Source organism: Argentina silus (genome assembly GCF_951799395.1).
Source record: "Argentina silus genome assembly, chromosome: 16".
NCBI lineage: Eukaryota > Metazoa > Chordata > Actinopteri > Argentiniformes > Argentinidae > Argentina > Argentina silus.
The window spans coordinates 17735378-17762877 of NC_139670.1; the positions used below are offsets into that span (position 1 = coordinate 17735378).

General features: G+C 44.8%; 1 protein-coding gene across 1 annotated transcript in view; it reads right to left on the reverse strand.

The window, feature by feature from the left end:
* The window catches only part of LOC310817497 (ankyrin-1-like), a gene marked incomplete at its 5' end in the record, with an annotated part of 93255 nt that overhangs the window by 63251 nt on the left and 2504 nt on the right, over positions 1-27500 (reverse strand). Inside the window, 3 exons of the mRNA XM_083688121.1 lie at positions 563-661; positions 1929-2027; positions 2302-2403. Of these exons, the coding sequence (XP_083544247.1) occupies positions 563-661; positions 1929-2027; positions 2302-2403 (300 nt within the window). The remainder of the gene's footprint in view (positions 1-562; positions 662-1928; positions 2028-2301; positions 2404-27500) is intronic.

Below are 27500 nucleotides of genomic sequence, written 5' to 3' on the forward strand. Positions count from 1 at the left end.
CACGTGAATGCGAAATGTTATACCTTAAAAAAAAATATATGACCTTAACTCGGCCATGATGTACCGCTCTGGGACATTACCTGATGGGGCCCGAAAGCCGCATCTTAATCGGTTGTGTAGGAATTGCTGTAGGTCTGACTAGGAAAACTTCTTCATTTGTATACCTGGTAAACAAAAACGAAATCTGTGGCCAAGCGGCTGAGAAATTAACCAAGGCGATTTGGTATTTTCAATGGTAGCTCGGTTCAGGCCATAACTAGCCAACATATGATAACACTAGAATGAATAATGCTCATTGTGTAAGGTGAAAACAACATGGAAGCTGTTATCGTTGTCCTTCTCAAACATCACGGTGACCATGGGAACCAGACACACCATAAAACTCCCCCATACACATCATTCCTGCCCTGTCAGCATTTCTGCTCAGCGTAAAGAAGACGTATTACCGGGACACACTGCCACAGTGATTGGCTATGTGTGGAGGCGTGGCCTGAAGGATGCCAGAGATACCAGAGGTGTGAGCGGTCATGGGGTGTTGCTGATGGACAGGGCTGTTCCTTACCTGAGACTGAGCGTTGACGTTGGCACCGTTGGTCACCAGCTCCTTGACCACGTCCGTCTGCCCGGCCAGCGAGGCGATGTGCAGGGCGGTGTTCCCTTTCTGGAGTTAGAGAAGGCATGAGGAGAGGAATGAGGTGGGAGGTAGGGGTGGAGGGGGAGGGGGGGGGTAGTATCAGTGGAGTTATGCGTCCAGGGAGGTATGGATTAAGAGAGGTATGGGGGGGTGAGGGGGATGTGACGGGAGGGGGGGGGTAGTATCAGTGGAGTTATGCGTCCAGGGAGGTATGGATTAAGAGAGGTATGAGAGGTGAAGGAAGGCATGGGGGGGGGTTCGATGGTTTCAGGGGGAGGTATGGGGGTGAGGGGGGAATCAGGGGGAAGTATGGGGGCGTGAGAGGGGGATATGAGAACAGGTGTTGGGGGGGGATGTCAAAAGGTATGAGGTAAAGTATCAGAGAGAGGGGGGGGGGGTTTAAGATAATATGTCCTCCACCTGCTGGTGGTGCCATGTCAGCTGTTGCTACGTGTTTTCATTCCTGCTGCCAAATACTATTGACTTCCTCTCACACCCTCGATAAATATACACCTCTCCATCCTCTAACACATAAACAACTCATATGGACTGGGACAGTACCATAGATCACCTGGGAACACATCGTACAGAAGGTGTCAAACTGCTGGTGTGTTATGAGTTTTGGATATTAGTACTCAACTAAATCACACTTTCTCAAGTGAATATCTCCACTGAAGATGGTTGTTTTTTTGTACAGGACATGGCTTAATCTGTGTCCGGGAAAGCGCAACATAGTGTGGCTCTTTAAACCAGTCCCTCTATCTTTTCACCGAAGCAAGGACTTTGACTCATTTCCTATTTTCACTTGAATAGTGCAGTGTACATTTCTATAGCACTATCCCATTACCGTGCGTGATCTATGTAAATCGTTCTTTATTAAAATCAATGTAGTATTTACACATAGGCGAGAATTCACACAAAATCCATTACAACCTTTACTTCCCGAGCCCTTAATTTCCTGTAGTGATACGGCAATGTGACTTTGGAGAGGTGCTGAGGCAGCAGAACTCCTCTGGTGGGCAGCTCTCTCAGGCCCAGGAAAGTGCAACGTCATTAATAAAGACCCTCAACCTAAGTCATGATTGATAGACTCCTCTCTCTATAAAAACTCATTACAGATAGAGATGGGGGCGGGCTTAATCTCTGTTGAACCAACCAGGGCTCATCTGTTGAACCAACCCTAATGTTTGTACAAATCAGAGAGAGGGGTGAGGCTAACCTACAGAATGTTAAAGCAAGTAGCAGGGTTTGACCAATCAAGGCTCGTCTGGAGAGATAAAGAGGCGGGGCGAACCTTTGTTGCTGCATCCACATTGGCTCCGAGCTTGATGAGCTCTGTAACCACTTCTTTGTGGCCTTCCTTAGAGGCCAGATGAAGAGCATTCAGCCCATTCTAAACAGGGAAAGAGATCAAGAGACTCAGATTGTTTGTAATAAATGTATGACATCAAATCAAATCAAACATTATCATTATTAGTGCTAACTTTATTTATAAGTGCAGTTTAAAATCAATACATACTTTACAGACAAATACATGGGAACATTTGGATGCACTGGAGGTACGTGATGAGTCCCCGATGACAAATTATGAAGTAGGGAATAAGGGAACAAATGTGGAGTAAAATATCAGCATTTCCATATACGGCAGTGAGAGTTGTCCTACATACCTGGTTGCAGATGTTGATCTCGACCCCTGTTTTCAGGTAGTCAAGGGCCTTGTCCAGATTCCCAGCCCGCGCCGCTCGCAGGTAACTGGCATTGCTGTCAGACTGGGGAAGAGAGGACCACAGTTAGGTGAGTTGGCCAAACTGTGTCTTGACGCACTGAAGCAACACCATGTAAGGGGAGAATACGCCTGTTGGAGCTCCCAAAATGAGAAAGATCCACCATAGATATGCTGTTCGTCAAAGTTTGACTCAAGTCGCAATTTTGGTGACTCAAATCCACCACTGGGGACCTGTGACACAGACTGGGACACCATCACTGATGACTTTTGACAGACTGGGACAACATCACAGGTGACCTGTAACAGACTGGGACACCACCACTGGGGACCTGTGACAGACTGGGACACCATCACTGGTGACTTTTGACAGACTGGGACACCATCATTGGTGACTTTTGACAGACTGGGACACCATCACTGGGGACCTGTGACAGACTGGGACACCATCACTGGTGACTTGTGACATAGACTGGGACATCACCACTGGGGACCTGTGACAGACTCTGAGGGTCAGTGACTCAACTACAACACTGCTGTTGACTATGGAGCATCAGGCTAACAGCCCCAGATGCCAAAGTGAAGAACCCATACAGTACCTACTGTATAGTTAGTCTACTGCGGTGACAACCACACAAGACCATTTCTAGGATTTCTACAATGTCATTGACTCATCTATTAGAACCAGTCACATTTCAATCATAGGAGGAGACCAAATGGCTTAACCCTGTGTGAAATACATACAGCAATACTCATAATGAACATATGACTGTCTTCTACCAAACTAGTGTGTGCAGTACGCCCGTCCATGCAACCCTAGTCTCGCCTGCCTTTGTGATTGTGCTACAGACAAAATCTCTTACAATTGGCTGCTGCTTAGAAATAAACGTGGTGAGTAAGTACTACAGTATATGGCAAGGATACAGCACAGATGCCAGAATGATAGCTAGCCCGATGCTCCATTTAATTGACAGATTGCTTATGACATTTGCATTTTGCAGACACAGCAAGATATCTGGATGTATGAATATGTGAAATAGAGAGCTACTAACATCAGAGGAAGTGGAAATGTCAGTGCAGAGCAGAGATAGAGAGGCTTGGAACCGTGTCCATCTCTTTATGCTTTGGGGGGGAATTCCATGACATTAGCTAGCAAGCCCAAATGCTCTACAGCCAAAATACTCACACCCCCATCCTAGGGGAACGACAGCATTTGTTCAGGCTTATGCTGGGGATATGTGATTTTCAAACTCTTACCATAGGAGAGGCTCTCACATTAGTCAGAAAACAACGTACTACTCCAGACATGGTAACAACAATAGTCTAACTAGGAAAGGAAGTTTCAGTAGAAACTTTGTGTGCTAGCTTAGCTGGCTAAAAGCATTCTAATTGTGGGAAGTGGAGGAAGTTTAGTGACATAGTTCTATCATTGAGATATCTTCAAGTAAGATAAATAAGCTTTTGGTGACGATTGAAACCCATGTTGAGTTGTACAATGAGTTAGTTCAGTGGAGAGAGTAGAGTCTTCAATCTACTATAAGTAACTACTAAATAACCTTCAATAATACCTAACTAACCCAACAGTAAATATAATTTCTACATTTAAGTTGTTGAAGAAGGAGAAAGTGAGAGATAGGGGAAAAACAGTTCAAAGGTATGATGCAGTTTTCGAAGGTGTGCCTCTGGGGGATAAATGGGACAGAGGAGTGACATTATGGGGGACCCTGGCTGCAGTAGAGGGGACCCGGTCCATGTCCTCTTTGGGGACAGTATACTGTCAGTGACAAACGTCGAATTCAGGCTACTACATGGAATGTCAACTTTGGATGAACCATACAGGTAAGTACGGTACCTTGCAAGTAAGTACCGGATGTCACATTCCTCTCCGAGAGATCTACTAATAATGAACGGGCAAGTAAAGAGAATTGGAGGGAACACAATTGAATTGAATTAATGAGGAGCATGAAACGGTGGAAATTGGGTGTCAACATCTCTAAACCTAGTAGAATATGGAGAGAAATCTGATGTATCATTTCCATACAATCTAAAGCTTGTAAGACATGTTTACTGTTTGAATTTCCGTGGCTGTAATACTTTTATTATCCTCCTTTGTTTTTATCTCATTGTGTTTTTAATTTCTCCCTTTCTGTCTTCCTGTAAAGTGCATTGTATTGCAAATGTGCATTGTATTGCAAATGAGTGAGTGAAAAACTGTATTTTACATGCAGACAGCACATAGTGTGTGTGTGTGTGTGTGTGTGTGTGTGTGTCTGTGTCTGTGTGAAAAGGTGTGGTCCAGCCCATGGGAGTAGTTCAGCAGCCAGTCAGCCTCTGACGGATGGCGGATAGGGGGCGGGGGGGCGGGGGGGGGCACATGGCGTGGTGGGGGGAGAGGGGGGATAGGGTAGGGTGTCTCTGCTGCAGTGCCGTAGTGTAGTAAAGATTTCTGACACGCCCTAGTCTCACACCCACGCCTCCCCCCACACACACACACACACACATACACACACACACACATACACACACACACACACATGCACTCCACACATACTGCATGACACAGGCAGGCACTCTCTGTGCACATTCTCCTCCCCTGACTGAGCTGATGCAGCGCCAGGAAGCACTCAGAGGGAATAAAAATAACCTGCTGTGCAGAATTCTTTACATGTCACATCCTAGAAGAGGATAGTACTCCTTACATGCCTTTCCTCATCCAGAAGTCGAATTCACTACATACGTGTAGTAAACATTTACACTAACACTGTAATCCTCTACAACATGACATGTAGAATCATGAATTCTTGCTCATCATCCAGACCCCCAAAAAACAGCTAGAGGCATTCTGTCATAAATTTGGAGCGAGGAGCAGTTCACCGCTGATTGGACAAATTACATGCTGATGGCAATGTCATTGTAGTTAGATTAGTGGGTATTGCTGGGAGCTGAGGTAACGTCCTGGGGGCTAGGCTGGCGGTGAATGGTGCTGGACCTCTTATCAGAATGGATCATCAGTCCCTCCATCAGCAGCAGCAGCCCCCGTGTAGGAGAGCCAGAGGGACCTAGCGGGGCTTACCGGTGTGGTGGTCGCAGCCAGGGGGATAATGAGGTCATTACAGCCACGTCAGGAAGACTCTCTGGAGCAGAGCCACCGTCAACATATACACACACACACGCACGCACGCACACATACACATACACAAACACACACTGACAAGTGGTTGAGGACAATTTTAGTTTGAAAAGTTCAGTAAAGGGTTTCTTACGCACAGTACATGGATTTCATATACACACGTGACCAACCGGAATTTGAACCATCTCCACTATTTCACCCTTTCCCTTTTAACCTCCCCCTCCACAAGAAGACCCATCTGGGTCACGGCACCAGCATGACCCCCCTGGGGTTCAAACCCCAGTCTCCCGCATGGAAGACCTTAGCCTCCTAAGCTAAAACCTAGGCATTATCTCTGGGAGTTGACATATTTGTTTTTATTTATTTTTTTGGGGCAAAGTTACTGATTACTGATGGTTCCAAACCATCTCTGCTAGCCTAGAAGACTTCAGACTTTCCTGAAAGTGTCTTACAACATAAGCTTTTGGGAAACGGAGCCCTTTTCTGGGACTTTTGCACTCATACCCACACACAGATAGTGTTGCCCAATAGCTAAGATTCCTTTATTGCTGTTTATAGGTTTTGCTCACCATTGGATGTCTTTGTTGACACAACTGTACGTCTTTTCTGCCTCCTGGGTTTGTGGGAATGGGTCACAACAGTGTGAGGCCTTGCTTTCAGCTTTTTTACAACTTTCCGTTGTATGCGCCTGTGCACAAGGTCAAGAATGGGCAGGTTTTTATATATATATATATATATATATATATATATATATATATATATATATATATATACATATATATATATATACATGTATAGAGCATATATACTGTACAGTAGCCTACACACAATTCAATGCCTGAACTCAATCCACTGGCTCCTAAGCTGTACTTCCAGAGAGAGAGAGAGAAAGAGAGAGACCCAAGGAAAGATTAGGTCCTATTGTCTCTGTTTTGAGTGAGTGCAGCCTCAGGGACAAGCTGTTTGAAGATAGCATTAAACCCACAGCAAATAGCTGTTGACTGACACTGCACATCACACACACACACACACACACACACACACACACATACACATACACACACAAACACAAACACAAACACACACACAGACAGACACACACAGACAAAGACACACAGATACACACACAAACACAAACACAAACACACACACAGACAGACACACACAGACAAAGACACACAGATACACACACACACACACACAAACACACACACACACACAGACACAGAGACACACACACACACACACACTAGGGCTGTCATGATCCTATCTTCACCCTCTGAAGTCGCCGATCCTGATGTAATCAAGGGTGGGGGGTGGGGGCCTAATAGCCTGAAGCTGCACTATTGTTATTATAGAGGAGACTATTAGACTATTATAGAGGAGAATTATTCATAATTCCCCGTTGTCCATTTGCAAAGAATAGCCCTCAGGTAGGCTCTCAAAACAGGGCTGAGGGCTGCCATTATTTACTTCAGAAACGCAGCTCATGAATACGCCATAAAAGAAACGCCACAAATTGTTAAACCCTAATACACACTCTCTCTTTCACACACACACACACACACACACACACACACACACACACACACACACACACACACACACACACACACACACACACACACACACACACACACACACACACACACACACACACACACACACACCTCCAATCTCAGCAGCTTGGGAATGCTCAGATAACAACTCGCACTACACATCACAGGGCTTGAGGTCAATCCTTCTTATCAGCCTCCACTTCTCATAGAATACACCGGGAGGCCTTCTGCATAGTACATACTAGAAGGTAGATCCTATACCTAACACATATTAGCCTACTGTATACACTGTGATGACTACATTACAGAAGGTAGAGGCCAGCTAGGGACATAATCATGAGTCATTCACCCACACACGGTTTCAATATCTGCACTAGGATGCCACTTAAAATGCACAACCGATATATTGTTTCAGTCTGCCTGTATGTTATGCGAGTGTTGGAAATTGGAACATAGCCACGGTTGACTTCAATGAGCTCTAAGTATCAGGCTTCTTCTTCGAGAGAACTCCACCCCACTAATATCAGTGCAGGTTGGTAATTTGACACTAAACACACGTGTCTATTAGCTAATTATCTTCCCAATGAACTTGGGTAGGTGGAAAACACTGGAGGTTGCTTTTCACTCATGCTGTATACGCTTTGACAAAACCTAATTGACGTAGGAGATACACCACGACGGCTACGATCACATTTGAGATTGAGCAAATATCAGGTGCTTCCCTATTTAACAGTGGGGAATTACCACAGATAGCGTAACGCACACAACCTGTACAGTGCGATAGTATTTCGCCGGGGATCCAATTGTTGATTACACTGCAAACGACTCTTCGGCATGTGTTTTTGTATCTGTATTTGCAATGCCACTGATACTGAGCCAAGCATGCAGCTGGCAGCGTCCTCTTATTACATGGAATGAGCTGTGTGCATACAGTACATACCCCCGTATCAGGACTCTTAAGTGGTGTGTCTGCAGCATCGACGGTGCTGTGCTGCTTCTCAACAACACACCGAATGGAGAAAACAGCTGTTGTAAATTCCTACGAGTAGACTACTTTAAATACTGAAGTGTTTTTCTTCAAAGTTTCTTATACCTGTGTAATAACACTGCAATTACTCTACCAACACGGTTGCACGAACGATCTAGTACATAATACTTCAATATTCGCACTGTTATTGCATATAATGGAGTTGAGCCATTTTTGTAAGGACACAAAACTGTGCAATAGAGACCATATCTAAAAAATCCTGTATATCAAAAGTAGAGACGTGTAGGAATGAGGAAATGTTTACAGTATGTGGATACAAATGGATAAGTACATCAAATACGTTAAAATATTTGTCAATCTTTAATGGAAATTTGACGGAAATGTGTGTTCCTCTCGAGAAGAAGCACAACAGCTACGCATAAGAGACAGCATACAAAACCCAAGAGATGGATGGAGACATCTCACACACAGAGCTGAGGGACTCAGTCATCTACTAATACAGCTACAGACTGTGGTGATAGAAAGTCAACTACAATGACTCGGATCTTTACCCGAAGGTCAAACATGCTCCATTCACTTCCTGGATCGAAAGGTTCTATCATTTCACTGTTCACTCCAATCTCCTCACTCTAGTCAGGAAGGACACATCCCTCAATTCTACAATTCTAACTGACAAAGGGGTGATAGGCAAGCTGAGCAAATAGTTCAGTTCCAGGTTTAAATCAGACCTTCAGCTCGTTGAATCTTTGTCCTAGCCTCTCCTATCCTATACCGTCTATCCTTTACTGCACTGTAATGTAGTGTCCAAGGTCAGGTGGTTTCAATACAGTCGCATCAATATACTCCACTAACAGAGACTAATGTACAAGACTGGCCTTATTGGATTGTTTAAGCAGCTCTTTTCTTAACCCTCAGCAGCTACTCGTCCCACACTGCACCACTGTCTCGTAAACAAGTCAAGGTAACATTTACCACGGTGCTCTGTCATTGTCCCATCTCTGTACCCCTCACGCACAAAGTGCCAAAAGGCAATAACAAACATGATAACCACACTCAGATGAAATGAGGATCAATCCCGATAGCCAAAATAAATCAAGTCATTTAAATCATCAGCACTTACTGCTGCTAGGAACTCTGCTCCCTCCTCCACTGCCATGTTCCCCTGCAGTTGAGAGTGAAACCTGAGTGTTCAATTAGCCTAGCGCCAGGGTTGAGAAAGGCAGAGGGGGCATTATGTCAGAGCTAAAAATACCAGGCTAGGAAGAGAAAAGGGGGTATTGAAGAGTTCCGGTGGCAAATCTTTCTCCTCTCAAACAACTGCGTGGAGGACAGGACACTAACATTGCTGTATTACGTTAGCCTAGCTAGCACCGGCAGGAGAAACTATCCTCTATCCTGACTCAGCCATCTGCTACTTTATAACACTGGTGCTGGACGCTGTATTCCCCCCCCTCAGGCTGGCTCTGACAGTCCCTACACAGAGCTGTGCTGGGGGGGATCTCTCCTCCACTTACCATATTTGTAGGCGCTGAGCACTTGAGGCTGCATGTAATCATGCACAGAGGACAGCAGACCAGAATAGCAGAGATAGATTCAGATGCTCTGCAAAGGCCCCATCGTCAAAGGCCCCCCTGTTTGGAATATGTCCCATGTAAATCTTATTTTCATCCTGCTAATCAGCTCTTTTCTATCTCTCTCTCTCTCTCTCTCTCTAACTCTCTCTCTCTCTCACTCCACAATGCAGTCCGGGGCCCCGGCTTCAGGCAGACGCCACTATAGGCAGCTAATCATCCATGCCGGTGGTGTTGAGCACTGAGTCAACTGGTCCAGCTTAGCAGGATTTGGGTGTACTTCCCCCGGGTATTAAGAGCAGAGCGGGTCCCTCATATCCAAGCTTGACCCGTCCTGGCAGCAGTGTCCCTCTAACTGGTCTGGGCTGGCCGGACTCTGAACAGTTGAACCATACTGACTGCATCTCTCTCTCACTCACATAGTCGCCAGCCTAATGAATTGGATCAATGCAGTCGACAGTCATTCATTCCGATATTTAGAAATGGCTCACTTTCATTTGAGATTTGTCAATGTCAGTATAATTGGATATGCTTTTAAGTCTCTCATAAGCAGCCAGTCAAACCATGATAGATATACTACAGTATGAGAAATAATTGAGAGTTGATATTTGAGAAATTGTGCCAGATTATGAGATGTTAGTGTGGAACTTGAATGAGGAAAACTTTCACATTTTGCTCTAACCCATTTGGAACATTATTATTATTATTAGTAGTAGTAGTAGTAGTAGTAGTAGTAGTAGTAGTAGTAGTAGTAGTATTCATAAGCAGCGATTGAGTTTTAGTGTGTTTGGCTATTTCTGTAGATAAAACTTCTGAATATGACCTTGTCCTGAAGTATGTTACACTGTTTACTGACTCAAAATGAAAGAATCAAGCCAGACCCATTCACAATGGGTGAATGCAAAGTGAATGTGGAAAGGTGAAAAAAACATTCCAAACTTTTACTAAGATTCTTGGACAGTTAAACTGTACCAACCCACTTGTGGAATGTTAACAGATAAAGACAGGATAGGTTTTTCTTTTATTGCTGCACCTCTTTGGTTCACAATAGGACCTAGGAATGTACTGTGTAGCAACATTACCTTCTTCCTTTCTAAAAGTCCAAGGGGATCTCACAGTATTCTAGAGACTAGTCGCTGCTCGAGATACTTTGACATTTTAGTCGCTGAAAAAGGTGAAATCATGTACTGTACGTCACTATACTCTTATATCACTGGTTTAATGTAATAGACCTACTACTTTCATTAATGCTAAACATCCTTTCTGTCTATTGAACCTGTCCAAATAATTTTAACCCTGAAGTAATAGTGCAAGTAGATTTAACAAATAAAATATGTAGCACAAGATAAAAAAAATATTCTTTAAAAAGAATATTAAAGAGTGAAGGGGGAAAGGCAAATTGGCAATGAGAGGCAGTGACTTTGCAACTGTTCCAGGACAAGAAACTGCTTAGGCGAAGAACATTGTCAGAATCTCAGGACATCACAGGACACCCATTCAACTTCCTAACGTCTTGATAAACTTGGACAATCCAAGTTTTCTTCAAATGCAAACAGTCCATCTCAGGTAGGTATAATAGACCCCAACCAAACAAGCGGTAACACTGTAGCTTATAGGTGTTTAAGAAATAGGAAATTGGGCATTTTTTGAGTATTACTAGCCATTTAATAGGTCTTTATTCAGTGTTTTCTTATTCTCATGTTATAAGTCTTGTAGTAGCTGGCCAGTTAGATGTGATTTCAGCAACCCTCCAATCACTGGCTCACATCCTAACCTCAATACCAACCTTTCCCCCAATAACAGTGTTGTGTGGGTGTGTGTGGGGTGGGTGTCTTGAGGGGCTAGGTAGAAAGCAAACACTTAAGCTACAAATGAGTGTCTAATATGTATTCGTAGTAAAATAAAGTGTTACCAAACAATCTTATTATAATTCAAAACAGTTATGTATGTCAGTTATTTCACATATTAGTAGCCAGGTAGCCAGCATTCGTGTTTAGGCTTTGGTCAATGTCTACTGTATATCACTATCAAACTAAAGTAGAAACAGGGGTTTCCAGAAAGATCTGTCACCCAAAGATGATCTTTCGTCCATTGTTGTCTGCAATGGAAGAAGAAAAATCTATGAACTACAGTTTTTGGGAAATACCTAATCAGAAACAGATCTTGTTGAAACCAAACACCCACGTCTTTAATCAACCTCATATATGCATGTGTTTCCTTCATATACTGTGGCCCAGAGTGCTCCTGGTTCTGCTGCTCCCACTGGTGGTACATTCCTCCAAACCCTGTAGACTGTGATGAGGTCTACAGAGCAGGCTTTGGACGGAGTGGGGTATATACAGTACCATCTACCCTCCTGGACCCACCTCTCCTGTAGAGGTGTTCTGTGACATGGACCATGAAGACGGGGCATTAGGAAAGTGGACAGTGAGTATAACTATATTAACTGTGTATGAAAAGTGAATATCTGTTGTACTGTTTCCTCTTAGATCTACTGTATCTCTGTAGTATTTACTAGACATGTATGGAGTAACAGAAGGCCTGGATCTGGAACTTTTTCAGGAAATGGGATCAGTACAAGATTGGGTTTGGGAGCGCAGCTGCAGAGTACTGGCTAGGTAAGAACATTCTGAACTAGGCCTTAAGTTGTTAAACTTTCTGAACAAATCTTTTTGAGAACTTTCTGAACTATCTTGCAATTCTAGAACTCTGAACTAGCCCTACTGTTCTAAAACTGTCTGAACATGCCCTAGTACAGCTTCAGAATTCTGAACTTTCTGAACCTGCCCTAGTACAGCTCCAGAATAAAGAACTGTCTGAACTTTCCCTACTGTAGTAAAGCTCCAGAATTCAGAACTTTCTGAACTAGCCTAAGTTGTACAACTGTTTGAACTAGCCCTGAGAGTTCTCTAATTTGTCATTCTTTGTAATCAATAAACAAATTAGTCTATTTGCTGGGTGTCTTTATCCAGGGCTGGAGACCATGCATCTTCTGACTAAGAGTAAGACATATGAGGCTGGACATGGAGGACTTGGAGGGAGGGAAGGTCTATGCACAGTAATCCATCTCCATTGGTCCAGAGACAGTCACAGGACATAACTTGGTTCATTTAGAAATGGAGGAGTAGGTGGGTTATCTTCTAATGGGGAGAAAATTGGATTTTCTATAAGGGCTTCCAGTGGGGATATTACACAGTGACTGGTCTGCTTGCTTATGTCTCCTCATGTATAGTTATTTATTTTCCCAGGAGATTCTCTGACTCAACACAGTGGCAACAAATGTACAACCTTAGATAAAGATGGGGGCAATAACTGTAGCAAGTTGTATTATGGAGGATTATAGTACAACCATGCTAACCCAAATGACATATATGCATGGGGGTCCTCAGTATATGCCATTGGCATCAGCTGGACCACTGAGTATTCCCTGAAAACTATGACTATGACGATCAGGCCAGTCATGGCATAGAAGTGAAAACTAACTAACTTAGCTTAGCGTATCTACCCATTATCACTTTTCAACATCAGTGCTAAATCTATCTACCTATCTAACTTCTTTATCAAATGTCAATCAAATATTGCTAACACTCAAGCAGGGAGGAGGATGTCTGTATGTTAAAGAGGGTTTATAGTTTGGGTGAGGTAGGGTTAGCATTGAATGAGGCAGAACAAATTTTATGGAAGATCTCGGCACCCCTGATCTCCTCAGAAGTGCCAGGTTGCCATAGAAACAGAACCCTGACTGCAGCGGAGATGCAAGCCCTGAAATGGAGTTTATGATGTCATTGGGATCACATCACCATCCTCCAATCCCTCGCTCTGTTTCCTAAATAACACACAGTGTACAAAGACAGGGTACCACCCTCTGTTAACGACACTGCCATTTACTTGAGCAAAACGATGTTGAGGAAGTATCATCGATATGCTACTTTCTATTTGTGTCATGACTTTGACAAATATTGTACAACGTTGTTGAAATTAGATAGCAGAGAAGATATTACTGACAAAAGTAATTCCAAGACATGTGGTAGGCCTACAGTGAATAGCTAAATTATACAACTGGTTCATTTGCACTGTATGGAAACACCGGAGGATGTGGTATTCAACAAAGAAATATATTATGTGCAGTATAACAATAACAAGCTGAATCATGAGAACAGACAACAAACTTGAAATAAATGCAATGAACCAAACCACTTTGCATTTTCTGTCCTTTTACACACCACACAATTGAGTCCATTAGTCAATAAGCTCTGTAGACGCCAGTAGAGCTGGCTGCCGGTTTCAGCAGCTCCGTCTTTTTTCATTATTTATAGTAGTTTATAGTGGTTTTTATACTGTTTGTTAAAACCGATACTTTTATACTGTTTGTTAATCAAATTTAATCAAAATAACCATGGACACAAAACTTTTTATCTACTTTTTCACCGTTTTACTACTCATAGGGATTTTTTTTATTCCTGGTGGATTTGCGTGCTGCGAGACCGCTATTGTTTACTTTCGAGAACAGCTGATCACGTTGGCTCAGCCAGCAATGGTTGTCAGCGAAAGGGCCACTATACTGGAAGAAATAAGCAGGCTAATGACCCGCAAGTGGCTGGAGATCTGGACAAGGCCAACGAGTTGAACCAGTTCTTCAACAGGTTTGACTCAGGGGCTCATTGTCTCCCTCCCACCAGCTCCACCAACGACTCTCCACTCTGTCCTCTTTCTCCTCCCCCCAGCTCCTCTAGCCCTGCTCAGCTACCGGACCAGCCCCTTCCCCTCCCTCTGCCCTTTCTGGACCCATTCACACCTCTCACCTACCCCTTTGTCCCTTCCAGTACCCTCTCCCTTCCCTCTCCCTCTCCAGCCCCTCTGATTCCATTCACACCTCCCCTCCATTCCCCTCCTCCTCCAGCCCCACCATTTCCTCACTTCACAACTCTTCAGCGCCCCCCATCATTCTGCACCCCGACACCACTGCCACAGCCAACGACCCCCCCACCACCCCCCAGTCCAGTGTCTTCATCAGTATGGCTGAGAAAACTCCACACCAGGAAGGCTACAGGCCATGACGGTGTGAGCTTGAGGGTGCTCAAAGTCTGCATGGACCAACTGTGTGGAGTACTCCAGTACCTTTTTAACCTGAGCCTCAGTCTGGAAAAGGTCCCATCAATGTGGAAAACATCTTGCCTGCTACCAGTACCAAAGAAAAGTAACCCCAGTGTTCTGAATGACTATAGACCGGTAGCCTTGACATGCCACATCATGAAGACCATGGAAAGACTGGTGTTAGCACACATGAGGTCCCTGGTGAAGACATCCTTGGACCCCCTGCAGTTTGCCTACCAGGCAGATAATTGGTGTGGATGATGCCATCATCTACCTGCAACACAGAGCTCACTCCCATTTATATAAAGCTGGTAGCGCTGTGAGGGTCATGTTCTTTGACTTCTCCAGTGCATTTAACACCATGCAGCCCTTCCATCACAACACAGATACGTGCCATCTGCAGAAGTTCTCGGACGATTCGCTATTGTGGGATGTGTCAGTGGAGGCCAGGAGACCGAGTACAGAGGACTGGTGGACAGTTTGGTTGAGTGGTGTGAGCAGAACCACCTGCTACTCAACATCAGCAAGACAAAGGAGATGGTGGTGGACTTTAGATGGACTAGGGTCCCCCTGTCTCCTGTTTCCATCCAGGAAGAGGACGTGGAGGTGGTCCAGAGCTACAAGTACCTGGGGGTGCACCTGGACAATAAACTGAACTGGACTGGTAACACAGATGTCCTATACAAGAGGGGCCAGAGCCGGCTTTATTTCCTGAGGAGGCTCAGGTCCTTTGGTGTGTGCAGGACTCTGCTGAATATGTTCTACCAGTCAGTGGTGGCCAGTGCAGTGCTGTGGTATGCTAGGGGGGCAGCATCAAGGAAGGTGACACCAAGAGGCTGAACAAGCTTATTAGGAAAGCTGGTTCTGTCCTCAGTGTCACCCATTGTGGAGGCGGTGGCCAATAGGAGGATGAGGACCAAACTCCTGGCCATCATGGACAATCCCTCCAATCCCCTACATGACACTGTGGCAGAGCAGAGAAGCTCATTTGGCAACAGATTACTACAAACACATTGCACTAAGGAGCACTATAGGAGATATTTTCTGCCTGCCGTAATAAGACTGTACAACTCCTCCTCTGGCTGGCTCGATCGTGGTGATCAGGCTGGGGGATGTTAAATCAAACTGGACTGTTCTTACTGTATATAATGTTTCAGATCTCTATTTTATTTTATTATTCTATTGTCACTTTATTTTGTTGTTGTTGTTTGTGATGTGAGCTGCTGTAACACCTTCATTTCCCCTCGGGGATCAATACATTATCTATCTATTTATCTATCTATCTATCAATAACAGATTGAGCCGCACATTTAGTAAATTAAAGAAAGGCTTTTTAATTTACTAACTGCCAAAGAATTCCGGAAAACTCACCACCTAACGTGCCAAGTGTTTTATGTGGTATTTACCTACAGTAAATACAGTAACAATACTTTGATTAGCTACAAAATGAAGCATCATCATTTATGCATTTTTGGTGAATAAAGTCACCCTTGGCACTCTAGAACGTTAACAATTTGGGCAACTTCATTCACCCTCAGCACTAAATGAGTTAACAGCATTTTCCACATGGCAAGCGAGCATGAAGCTGCGGAGGAGTGTAGGAGGACGTGTGTGACCGGGCCGTCACAGTCCAGGAGCAAGGACTTCAGGCACCTCCTTTTCTTCCATCTGCTGAGGGTGTAGTCGTATTGCCTATTGCCTCAGACAATCTCCTGTGCTTTTAATGACACTTCTAACTCTGATGGAGCACCATAGGGACAATTCGCAGTCCTTCCTTTTGATATGTCTGATTGTGAATTATGGAGGGTGTTTCCCCAGATTAGCATGTTGATGAGCCGGTGAGTCTTCTATGTGAATGATTTCCCTGAACACAGCCCTTAACTACTGTGTTTAGGATGGGGGAGGCTGCTGTGGCTCTCAGGTGGTCACCCTGCTTGCTTACAGACGTTACATGTGGTATAGAGATGAAACGCATGGTGGATATCCTCTCCATGTCTTCTACATTTTGACATTTATTTGACAAATAGGAGTTTATGATGCAGTGATCTATATCGCTAATGACAGGCCAACAATGCCCACACCCTGGTGCAGACCAAGAAGAGATCGATCCACTGGTCCTACATCAGACCCTAGTGGCCAGCCAGCAGAACAGCAGTGCCAACATGCCAGGGGAATATCTGTGCATTATTGAAATACACAGTGTGTGTGTGAACCGTAAGTACAGGGTGACCATTTTCCACCATCGGGTGGGCTGCCTTCTACTGCAGTCTCAGCAGTTTCACAGCACTAACAAAGACATGGTCTCTTTTTTCCTTTTTTTTTACAGACACTCACGTGATTGGCTAGCTGGCTGGCTCTGCTCACTGAGCATTGGCCAGTGGGTGCTGATGTTTCTGTTGCTGCTGCTGGAGAACCACACAGAGTCAGGCATAGAGAGTATTGTGTGTGTGTGTGTGTGTGTGTGTGTGTGTGTGTGTGTGTGTGTGTGTGTGTGTGTGTGTGTGCGTGCGTGCATGCATGTGTGCGTGCATGTGTGTGTGCATTTGTGATCCTCCTTCCATAGCACAGATTGTGCATCTGGAACACACACAGAGCCACCTCTCCTGAGGATCAGAGCAGCCTGCTGTCCCACTGTTAGCAGCCAGATACACTGAGCCAGGGACACATTACATGTCTACCTCACCTCTCAACCTAACTGTGCTAGTTACTGGTACCTGGAAATTTCAATTACACTGCAATCACAGAAGCATGTACAACTACTACTACTACTACTACTACTACTACTGTGTCTGTGTGCGTGTGCGCATGCATGCATGCGTGCGTGCATGCATGCATGCGTGCGTGTTGGTGCAGGATCCAGTTGCAGGAGCGTAGGAAGGGAGCAGCCTTGACTCCATCATGAGATGAGCTTCTAAGAGAGAGCAAAGTGGCAGACAGAAGTCTGGACAGACACTGGCTGTTCTCACTTTAGCCTGATCTCTTCTGACAGTCCTGGAGCAGGAGTCATGAATTAGTTAGTTAGAGCCGAACACCCCTCAAGAGATGTGACTGGTAGAGAGAGGCAGGGAAGCACAGGGGGACTAGTTTGAGCAATCGTCTTTTGCTATGTTGGGTTTATTGACAGGCTGTGAGTCCTGGACTGCCATCTGTCTTGTATGTTTCAACATAAACATGAGTAGCCTACACTCCTTCAAAGAATGACAAATCACATACTCTGGTTTACTGCAAATGTATGGCAAAATGCAACAATGGTAAAAAAAAAAACTTCCTAATATTCCACAGAAGCTGGTAATTTAACTGGCAAATGATCCCAGGCTAGAAATGTCTAAGATTAAAAAGCAATTTAGGGATTCAAACTCAATCTGGCATCCTTAAAGCTTCTTATTTTCTTGTAGGAGAGAAACTCTTGCTGTTAAGGTGTATTAAGCTAATTAATGACAGGACTTAAGACTCATTTGACTCTATTTAAAAAGAGTAATAAGACCATAAAGACAATCTGTAGTCAATAAAGGAAATATGCCTGGACAGTAGTACCGCAGATTCACTTTTCACATTTCTTACATGGAAGTGCCAATGTTTTGTGTCACATGACTGTACAGTATATGTCTACAGAAGAGTGTTGTATAAGGAAGAAGGACGCCAATGAAAGGGTCCATTTTCTATTGGCCAACGCAAAGTAGTTATTTTACGTTATGCTAATGGAGCATGTTGCCAGGCAACTGGCAACAAGCTATATGGAACTATTTGAAGCACATTGGTGCCACTCTTCGATAACACCACCCTGGTCTACAGTATGACAAACAGTATGGTTGTCCATTTTCCCATTCCCAACCAAATTATATATATATATATAAACAGATATTCTTATCCCAACCCCACCAAAGATATTACTGAACAAGGAATTCCCTATTGTAAGATACCTTGCCTTTAGAACAATACTACCCAATATGAACTCCCTTGGTAACCCATAATTAAGTGTATTAGCATGTGTTATTAATGTGTTATATATGTATTAGCAGGTTATTAATGGGGAGTGATGGAAGCCCATAGTGTCAGCAGAGATAGAAACCTGCCACTGCAGCCCATCTATATATAATATATATATGCCATTTAGCTGACGCTTTTATCCAAAGTGACTTACATTGCAGTGAGTGCATACATTTCAGTATATATGGTCCCAGCAGGAATCAAACTCACAACCTAAGAGTTGTTAGCACCATGCTCTACCAACTGAGCCACAGAGGACCACAGACCATCTGTCCCCCCCACTCCCCTTCCCTGCCCCCCCCACCCCCTTCCCTCTCCTCACAATGACACACAGAGCAACATAAAGTACTGACAAAGGGGTTGAAACCCTCTGACCTCCATGTTCTAACCTCTGCCCTCCATGTTCTCATACATGTAGTTCTATAACACCATGAGGAACATTGTATGTTAAGAAATGTAATATTTCTATTTTGTTGGATAGATGATTAAACACAAAAATGATGATGGATGTACAGTACAATAACACCAAGCTAAGGTGATTCCTTCATTTAGATTTCTACACAACAGTTTGAACATATTCTGTACAAGTTCTATCAGACTTGACTGTTGGTCAAGAGGGTATGTCTTTTTCCCAGTCTTATACAGTAGCCTACAGTAGCATGTTTGATGTTTGAATGTGTGAATTCATACATTGTATTTCCTAAGGCCAGTGTATTTGTTGTAGACAAATACCAGCAAACAAACCCAGGATTTTTAAACATGGTATGAACCAAAAACTAACAGGCATTTTTTGTTTTTAAATGTTTTAAACCAGCACAACTGAAAGGTTAATCTGATTTTAAGTTTATCTATACCTATATTTATACAAGTGTGTATTTTTTTTGTTTTTTTTTGTCCATTCCGATATTTACAGGTCAACAGGTCAGGTCAAAGTGATGACTGTTGAATGTATGTACAAAAACATTTGTTTTGGTCTCAGATGAGTAATAAAACATGATCTCTAAGTACCAAGCCAGGGATATCGAATAGTAATACTGAGACCAAATCAGCTGTGTCAAGTCCAGGGATGCATCTTAACCAACTTCCTCTCCTGGCCACCTTTCCTTCAACTGCACTGATCTGAGTACAGTGTACAGGTGTGGTGGACATCTACCAAGTCAACAACTGCCTAGTCATATAACATCAGTGCGCAGAAGAAGGAGACAAGGAGACAAGGAGACAAGGAGACACTTTAGACGACTGAAACTCACCCCAGGAGTAACCTATTTTTCGAACAGAACATTCTGGATCTGTGGCCATCCACGCTTCACAAGTTTTTGCTGCATGTGGAAGCATTACTTGCAGCTTTGAGAGGAATGTGGTAAAGTAGCCTCAGCCTCATCCGACAGGGACTTTGAGTACCATACAAAGAATACAGGCTAGAATACGACTGCTGCTTCTTCTTCACACACACTAGCGCTGTGGGGCACAAACACGAGACATCCCTGCCTCTCTGTTCCTAGAGCTACATGTCAACCAGCAAGGCTATTACTGCAATGTTCTTAGACTGCAAAGAAGGGTGTCAGGGCTTGTTACACATTCAGAGCCCTCGTTTGAGAGCAACCTAGTTAACGTGTCTCAAGTTAGCAGTCTTCTGACGAGAGCCTGGGAAGGGGATTCCTTTTTTAAGAGAGCGCCCCCTGGAGGTGCACTTACATCCGCTCTGCTACGCAACGCAGCACAACTTCTCTAGAATCGGGACTGTTACACCGTTTTCATTGAAGATGAAACCGAGATAGCACAAGGAAATTAATGTGTTACGCTTCGGTTTACGGTCATAGAATTATTCCTGGCAATGCATACCAGAATCACATGACAAATGTGCGTTTGTTACAGCAATCAAAGCTGCTAATGCCAATGAAGGGAACATTCTCTTGGAATCGATGAAACACTTAGAGTAGGCCACATATATCAAAAATCCACATTTCCTCTCATTCCACGCGAGTATTACGCACTTTAAAAAACAATATAACATAATCACTCGTATTGATAATGGTCCGTCTGAAGCCCCTGGAGTCACTTCACCTGATGATGGATGGTAAACAGAGGCGGGAGTGTAAATTAGGCCAGTGTATTGTGGCTCACGCCTCTGGGTTCCTGGCCTCCCTGTCGCCTGCACAGCTCAGCAGAATTGCAGGCTACTCTGTGGGCTGGGACACGACATCACCACTACCTGGCATGGCCCACGCATGCTAGACAGCAGGAGATAAATCATCGACCTCTCCCTGGGAATTACCATCAAAGGCTGAGTGTGTCTGTCTGTCTGTGTGTGCGTGCGTGTGCGTGTGTGTGTGTGTGTGTGTGTGTGTGTGTGTGTGGGTGTGTGTGTGTGTGTGTAGCGTGTGTAGTGTGTGTAGTCTGTGTACTGTGTGTAGTGTGTGTGTAGTGTGTCTCTGCATGTGTGTATGTCCAGACTAGTGCCCCTCCCTGCTGCTCACCTTCAAAGTGTCCGCTACAGCCAGAGAATACTGAGAGAATACTGAGAGTCAGAGAATACTGAGAGAATACTGAGAGTCAGAGAATACTGAGAGTCGGCCCGTCTGTTAGTCTCACCTGCTGCCGGTGGAGTCGTACTATGGGTCAACACACACATACAGGTAACCCCCCTTACTACCCCTTTGACAGCTCAGCAATCTATCAAAGCGAATGTTAGCTGTTAGCTTTACCCAACTCAACTCTCAGCTGTGGGGAATCAACAGCATGGACGCTTAGAACTCATCGCCAAGATGTCATGCAGAATTCCCCCAGGTGACGTGATAAACACACCACGATGTGTGTCCTCAGCAGTACAGAGTTCTGAACTCCCTTGAGGAGTGTGTAGGGGTCAGGGAGAGCTGAGTGTCGGATACTGGTGTGAGAGGAGAAGGTGTTAACCTACCGACCAGTGTTCTATTCAACAGTGCCAAGGGAATGCACTGTTTTTTTGTTTTTTTTTAAACGGTGTGTCTGTATGATGTTACTAGCTACACTAGCTACTGGTTTGAAGAACATAGACATGTCTCAGCCATAATGTCTCAGAACTTCCCCCAAAAGCTAATTCTGGTTTGAACCTCACTCAAAGGAACCCAGAGGAAGAGAACATGTGTTTGTGTGTAATCAAAAGCCCCTGCATAGAACTGCAGTAGACGCTGGCCCACTTCTCCTCACTACTGTATCTATGCAGCAAAGAGGCCCGGCAGGGAACCAGAGAGAAGATAAAAAGGCTGAGGCTAACCAACACGTTGCGGGCGCATGTGTGTGTGTGTGTGTGTGTGTGTGTGTGTGTGTGTGTGTGTGTGTGTGTGTGTGTGTGTGTGTGTGTGTGTGTGTGTGTGTCGGAAAAAAACCAAAAACCTTGTTGTTTACTTCACACTTCACGCTCAGCGATCTCTCCCACAGACAGCGTATGGGAGCAGCGTTACCGTGCATAGGAGTGGAATCCCCCCCCTCACCCACTCCCCGCCCCCTCACCCCCTCGCCCCCTCTCTACACTCCCCCCACCCCTCTCTACACCCCCCCTCCCCTTCTCTACACCCCCCCACCTCTCTCTACACCCCCCCTCCCCTCTCTACATGCCATCCCCTGCACCAATCACGGAGCCTCCTTTCCACTGCATCGCGGAGCATCGTGCGGTGAGAAGAAGTGATGGGTTTGTTGGATGATGCTCTCTCTCTCTCTCTCTCTCTCTCTCCCTTTCCCTCTCTCTCTCTCTCTCTATCCCTCTCTCTCTCTATTCCTCTCTATCCCTCTCTCTCTCTCTCTCTCTCTCTCTCCCTCTCTCTCTCTCCTTCTCTTTATCCCTCTCCCTCTCTCTCTCCCTCTGTCTCTCCCCCCCCCCCTCTCTCTCTTTCTCTCTCAGATTTTTCCATCAGACGCAGTCTGGAGGGTACTGGAAGTACTGGCCAGACTAGTGCCCCGAGCCAGCCTCTCTGTTGTTGTATCAGCAGTGGTATACATGTCCAGTAAGAAGCGTTGTAATGTTGATTATCCTCGAATCATTTCGACTTTTGTTGTTTTTACTTGAAGCTCTTTTAATGACATGTTTTTTATGTCAGGGCCTATATCAAATAAATCATCCTATAAAAGGGCACTGCAGGGAAATTGACACAGGACGTGTATGTGAGGATTTGCTGAGTGGGACTGGGACACAGAGCTGTGTGTCTGTCTACATCCCTGCTAAGCTGTAGACGGAGGAAATGGCTCCCTCTGTCTAAGATCTATACACAAGTCAATTCAAATGATTGTCCCAGAGTGAGCACTTGTTCACTCCCCCTCATGGATTTAAAGGGAATAGATCTCCGATTCAAGAAAATAGGATGGGAACTCCCTCTAGCCCACAGCCTTGCACACACTTAAACTAGCCTTACAACTATCCAATGTTTCTAAATCCGTGGGGGGGAGGAAGGGTCATCAGAATTCAACGCTAAAATCTTCACGACCCTGAGGTGTCACACGATGACCTATTTTCGAAACACCCATTGACTTTTTCGCGGGATAATGACAAACACAACACACATAAAGCTGTCTCTTTATCCGCTGTCCGTATCTCATCAGTATCTGTCCATATCCTGGAGTAAAGTACCCTCACCCTAACTCTAACCCTAACCCTAACCCTAATGAAGATGATGACTACCAAGATCACGATAAGGAGGATCATGAGAACGATGATGATATTGATGGCGATGAAGATGACCAAACAGAAGTTACTTGGGAGAGACCCTCCATGAATGTGAAGCCTTAAGGAAGACAGCATGGCACTGAGCTGCCATCCTTTCCTCCCTGTCCCACACCATCCTCCCCATCTGACTGCATCACTTCCTGACTGACATCATCAATAATAACCAAAGTCAAATGCAGATAGCTGGTTTCCATTATATGCAAACTAATATTTTCCTTCGCAGGAAACGAAATGTGTGGACTCGTGTCCTCAACGAAACATTCTCTGCTGTGTGAAACTGAAAGAATTGCATTTCAAATTGAACAGGCTTTCAAACTGAACAGGCTTTCTTGCTGCACAAGAACAAGAATATTTGATTAGCTATCCTGAAACCCGCTATCTGCAATTGATTAGAATCGGGACCAGAGTAAGTGTGACAAGTGTGCATCGTATGATTCATATTCATAAGAGAGACAGCCGTTAATCTCCTTTGCATCGGGGCTTTGAAGGCGGGAGTGTGTGGGTTTGACACCTCAGCGAGGGGGCTTGTGATTGGTTAAGTAGCCAATATCAGCGAGGAAGAAGGGGGGGCGCTGGTATCTTTATGGCCCTTTGTCTCACTGTTCCCACATGTCAGCGCTACAATCCGACTATGCTGATGCCACATGATGCTGTGTTGTTGCGTCTTCACATGCAGTAACTTGTTATTCTGAGGCAGCACCTGTTCTTCAGCCTCCTCGTGATACTGCTACTGCCTATACAGCTCACCACTGCCAACTTAGGACACTCACACGTTGTGGTTCACTATTCGTGACTGTTGAGAACTTGAAAATGTACTGTGATTCATAATGGCAGTCATGGTAAATCCAATTGTACGTAGAGACGTGTTCAGACTCAAATACTACAATTTGGCTCACGATATGGATCGATGACATATCTCCACAAGGTCGTCGAGATCTTTGTTTCCACTGGATGATTGATGATGACAATTTGTTTATGGGCGTAAAATGTGGCGCAGCGGATAAGCTCAATCATGTTGGAATCAGGGACACCAGGCACACTAGCTCTCCCTGGAGACACAGCTCTACAGAGCAGGAGGAGGAGGAGGGGGAGGAGGAGGAGGGGGAGAGAGTGGAAAGAGAGAGAGAGGAGCGAAGTGGGGGGGGGGGGGGGTGACAGAGACTGGGTAGAGAGGGGGAGACACGGAGAGAGAGGGGAGGGGAGAAAGGGGAGAGTGAGGAGAGAGGAAGAGAGGAAGAGCAGGAGGGTGAAGAGGGAGAGAGAGGGGGAGAGCGTGTAGAGTGAGGAGAGAGGGGGCAGCTAGGAGAGAGAGGGGGGAAGAGGGAAGAGTGGAGGAGGCTGAGGAGCTTTCTCTCCCCCTCAAACACACAATAGGGGTGAGAGAGGAGTGGGGTGGGGGGGGGGCTTGAAAAATTAAGCTTGTCTTAAAGAAGTGTCAGGGGATTAATGTAGTAGCGTGGGGTGAGCTGGGCAGGTCTCAGGGGGGAGAGATGGTGGGATGGAGAGAGGGGGGTGTTATGGAGGAGGGGAGGGTGGGTGTGAAGACCCCCTGACACCCAACCAGCAGTAGCAGCAGAAGTATGGCAGCAAAGAATACTGTCACTGACTGTATGGGATGCATTTGAATGTACTTTTAGAGGCAATTCAATACAATATCTTCCCTAAAACAAAAACAGATTTGGTCAAAAGAGAAAATACAACAAAACAACAAAAATTACAACAAAAATTGTTGTAAATTGTTATAAAAGTTTTATTAGCTTACTGTCCATTATTACATTCTATTGTTGTTGTTGTTGTGGATGTTGAGAGCTGCACTGCACAAGGCATTTCATTGTATTGTGTACTTGCATTCAATGTCATGACAAATAAACAGAACTTGAACAGAAATAGAAAAACTAACATTAGAAATTAATAAACACTATTCGTTTGTGATGTTAGTTTTTCTATTTCTGTTCAGGGCGAACTGGATAGAGAACAGGGAAAAAACGTTTTTCCTGAACCTTCAACATAGAAACATACACAAAAATGAGTTACAAATGATGGAGAAATTCTCAACTCACCAAAGGATATACAGAGAGAGAGGGAGAGAGAGAGAGAGAGAGAGAGAGGGGAAGGGAGGGGAAGAAAAGAGAAGAGGAGAGGAGAGAAGAGGAGAAGACAAGAGAGGAGAAGAGAGGAGAAGAGAAGAGAAGAGAAGAGAAGAGAAGAGAAGAGAAGAGAAGAGAGAAGAAAAAGGTTAATTCACACCAGGGGATCCAACTCGGCTGCATGATCCTTGACTGCTCTTCCAGAGCATCTAGTCTGTGTTGTTGTGCAAAGGCTACGACTACTAGGCCAACTGTGTGTCACAAAGGCAGTCATTTTGGCACAGCTAATATGTGCTCCATAGCAGTGTTACCTTCAAACTGCTGAATTCAAGAGAAATGTAAGATAAGCTCAAACAAAGGCAACTCACAGAGGGAGAGGGACATTCCAGTGAGAAAGAACTCTCTAGAAAGTGCAATACTGCTACTCTGTACCTTTCTTCTCCAACTCATCACCTCCCTCCCTCCATTTCTGAGGGAGTTAAGAGGATGAGAGGAGTGGAGGATGACAGGTGAGGGGTGAGAGCTAATTCTCCTAATTGATATGTATTGTAATTCCCAGGCATCCTAGGAAGCTTCTGCCCTGTATTGTCATGCTATTGTATTGTACATGAATTCAAAATTAATAAAAACGCTAATTAATAAAAAAAAAAAATTAAAAGAGAGGAGTGACAGGAGTAGAGATGGAGTGGGGTGTGTTGAGCGTTGTGTGTTGGGACTCAACGATGCGACACACGTGTCCCTGTGACTCGGCAGACTCAGGCTATGACGAGTCAAGGACAGAGTAAGGACGTACTGATCTGGTCTCCTGAGGTTCGCGGTGACTCACTCGCGCAACACGCTGCCTCCGTTCAAACCAACACATGGTGGGACACTCCCTCGAACTACGAGGCAAACCGTGGCTCAGTGAGGCGTTTAAGAGAAAACCGATGAATGTGAATGTTCTAGAATCCTCAAAACAAATCACAACAGAGACACAAGAACAACTTACACAAGCGGTTCCGTGTGTGAAACATTTGTATCTTCTGAGCACTTACCCAGCCTAGAGAATAACATTAGCTCAGTCATTACTGATGGAAATCCCATTAAGTGCACTTGAGCAACCTTATACGCGGCGGGTAATGTGTATGGATTCTCAAACACACAAATATGTCGAAACACAAAACACGATATTATATTGGTATCCACGTATCTCCTGTTTCCCACTCCCGTTCTATTTGAGTGGAGTGTGATCATGACTGACACAGAGTGGGTGTGTGTGTGTGTGTGTGTGTGTGTGTGTGTGTGTGGTTCCTTGGCAGGACTCTCTTAAGCGCAATTCAATCACGATTAAAAAGTCAACAACGACAATTTCTGACTCTGACTCATTGGTTTTGCTGGTCCTCATGCTAATGAACATTTTCTCTCTCTCTCTCTCTCTCTCCCTCTCTCTCTCTGTCTCTCTCAGTCAGCTCCAATGAACTCTGCAGACCAGTAGGCAATCAATACAACACCTCTCTCCTTGACCATTTACTTAATGGTCTCCATCTCTCTGCAGCAATGCACAGCTAAAACAGCTGAACCAGTTCCTGTTAATATGCATCAGATACGGCTTTTAGTTATGCTACGGAATCAGGAGCGAGTTTTCAACAGGAAGCTACACTCTATCTCTGTGTGTGTGTGTGTGTGTGTGTGTGTGTGTGTGTGTGTGTGTGTGTGTGTGTTGTCCTGGATGGTGTGACCCCTCCTCCTACAGAGCGAAGGTTGTTCTTATTGAGTGTGAGTGGCAGGTTGTGAGCCCTTGACTGATGAGGGCTTTGGCCTGGTCATCAACGCCCCAAGCCCTCTCTTGGGACTACCCCCATCCCACACACACGCATGCATGCATGCACGCACGCACGCACATATACACACACACACACACACGCGCACACACATACACATACACACACGCACGCATACACATATGCACGCACGCGCACACACACACACACACACACACCCTCCCATTAGCTCCACACACAAGCACAACTTACAGATACTTGTAGTAGAACT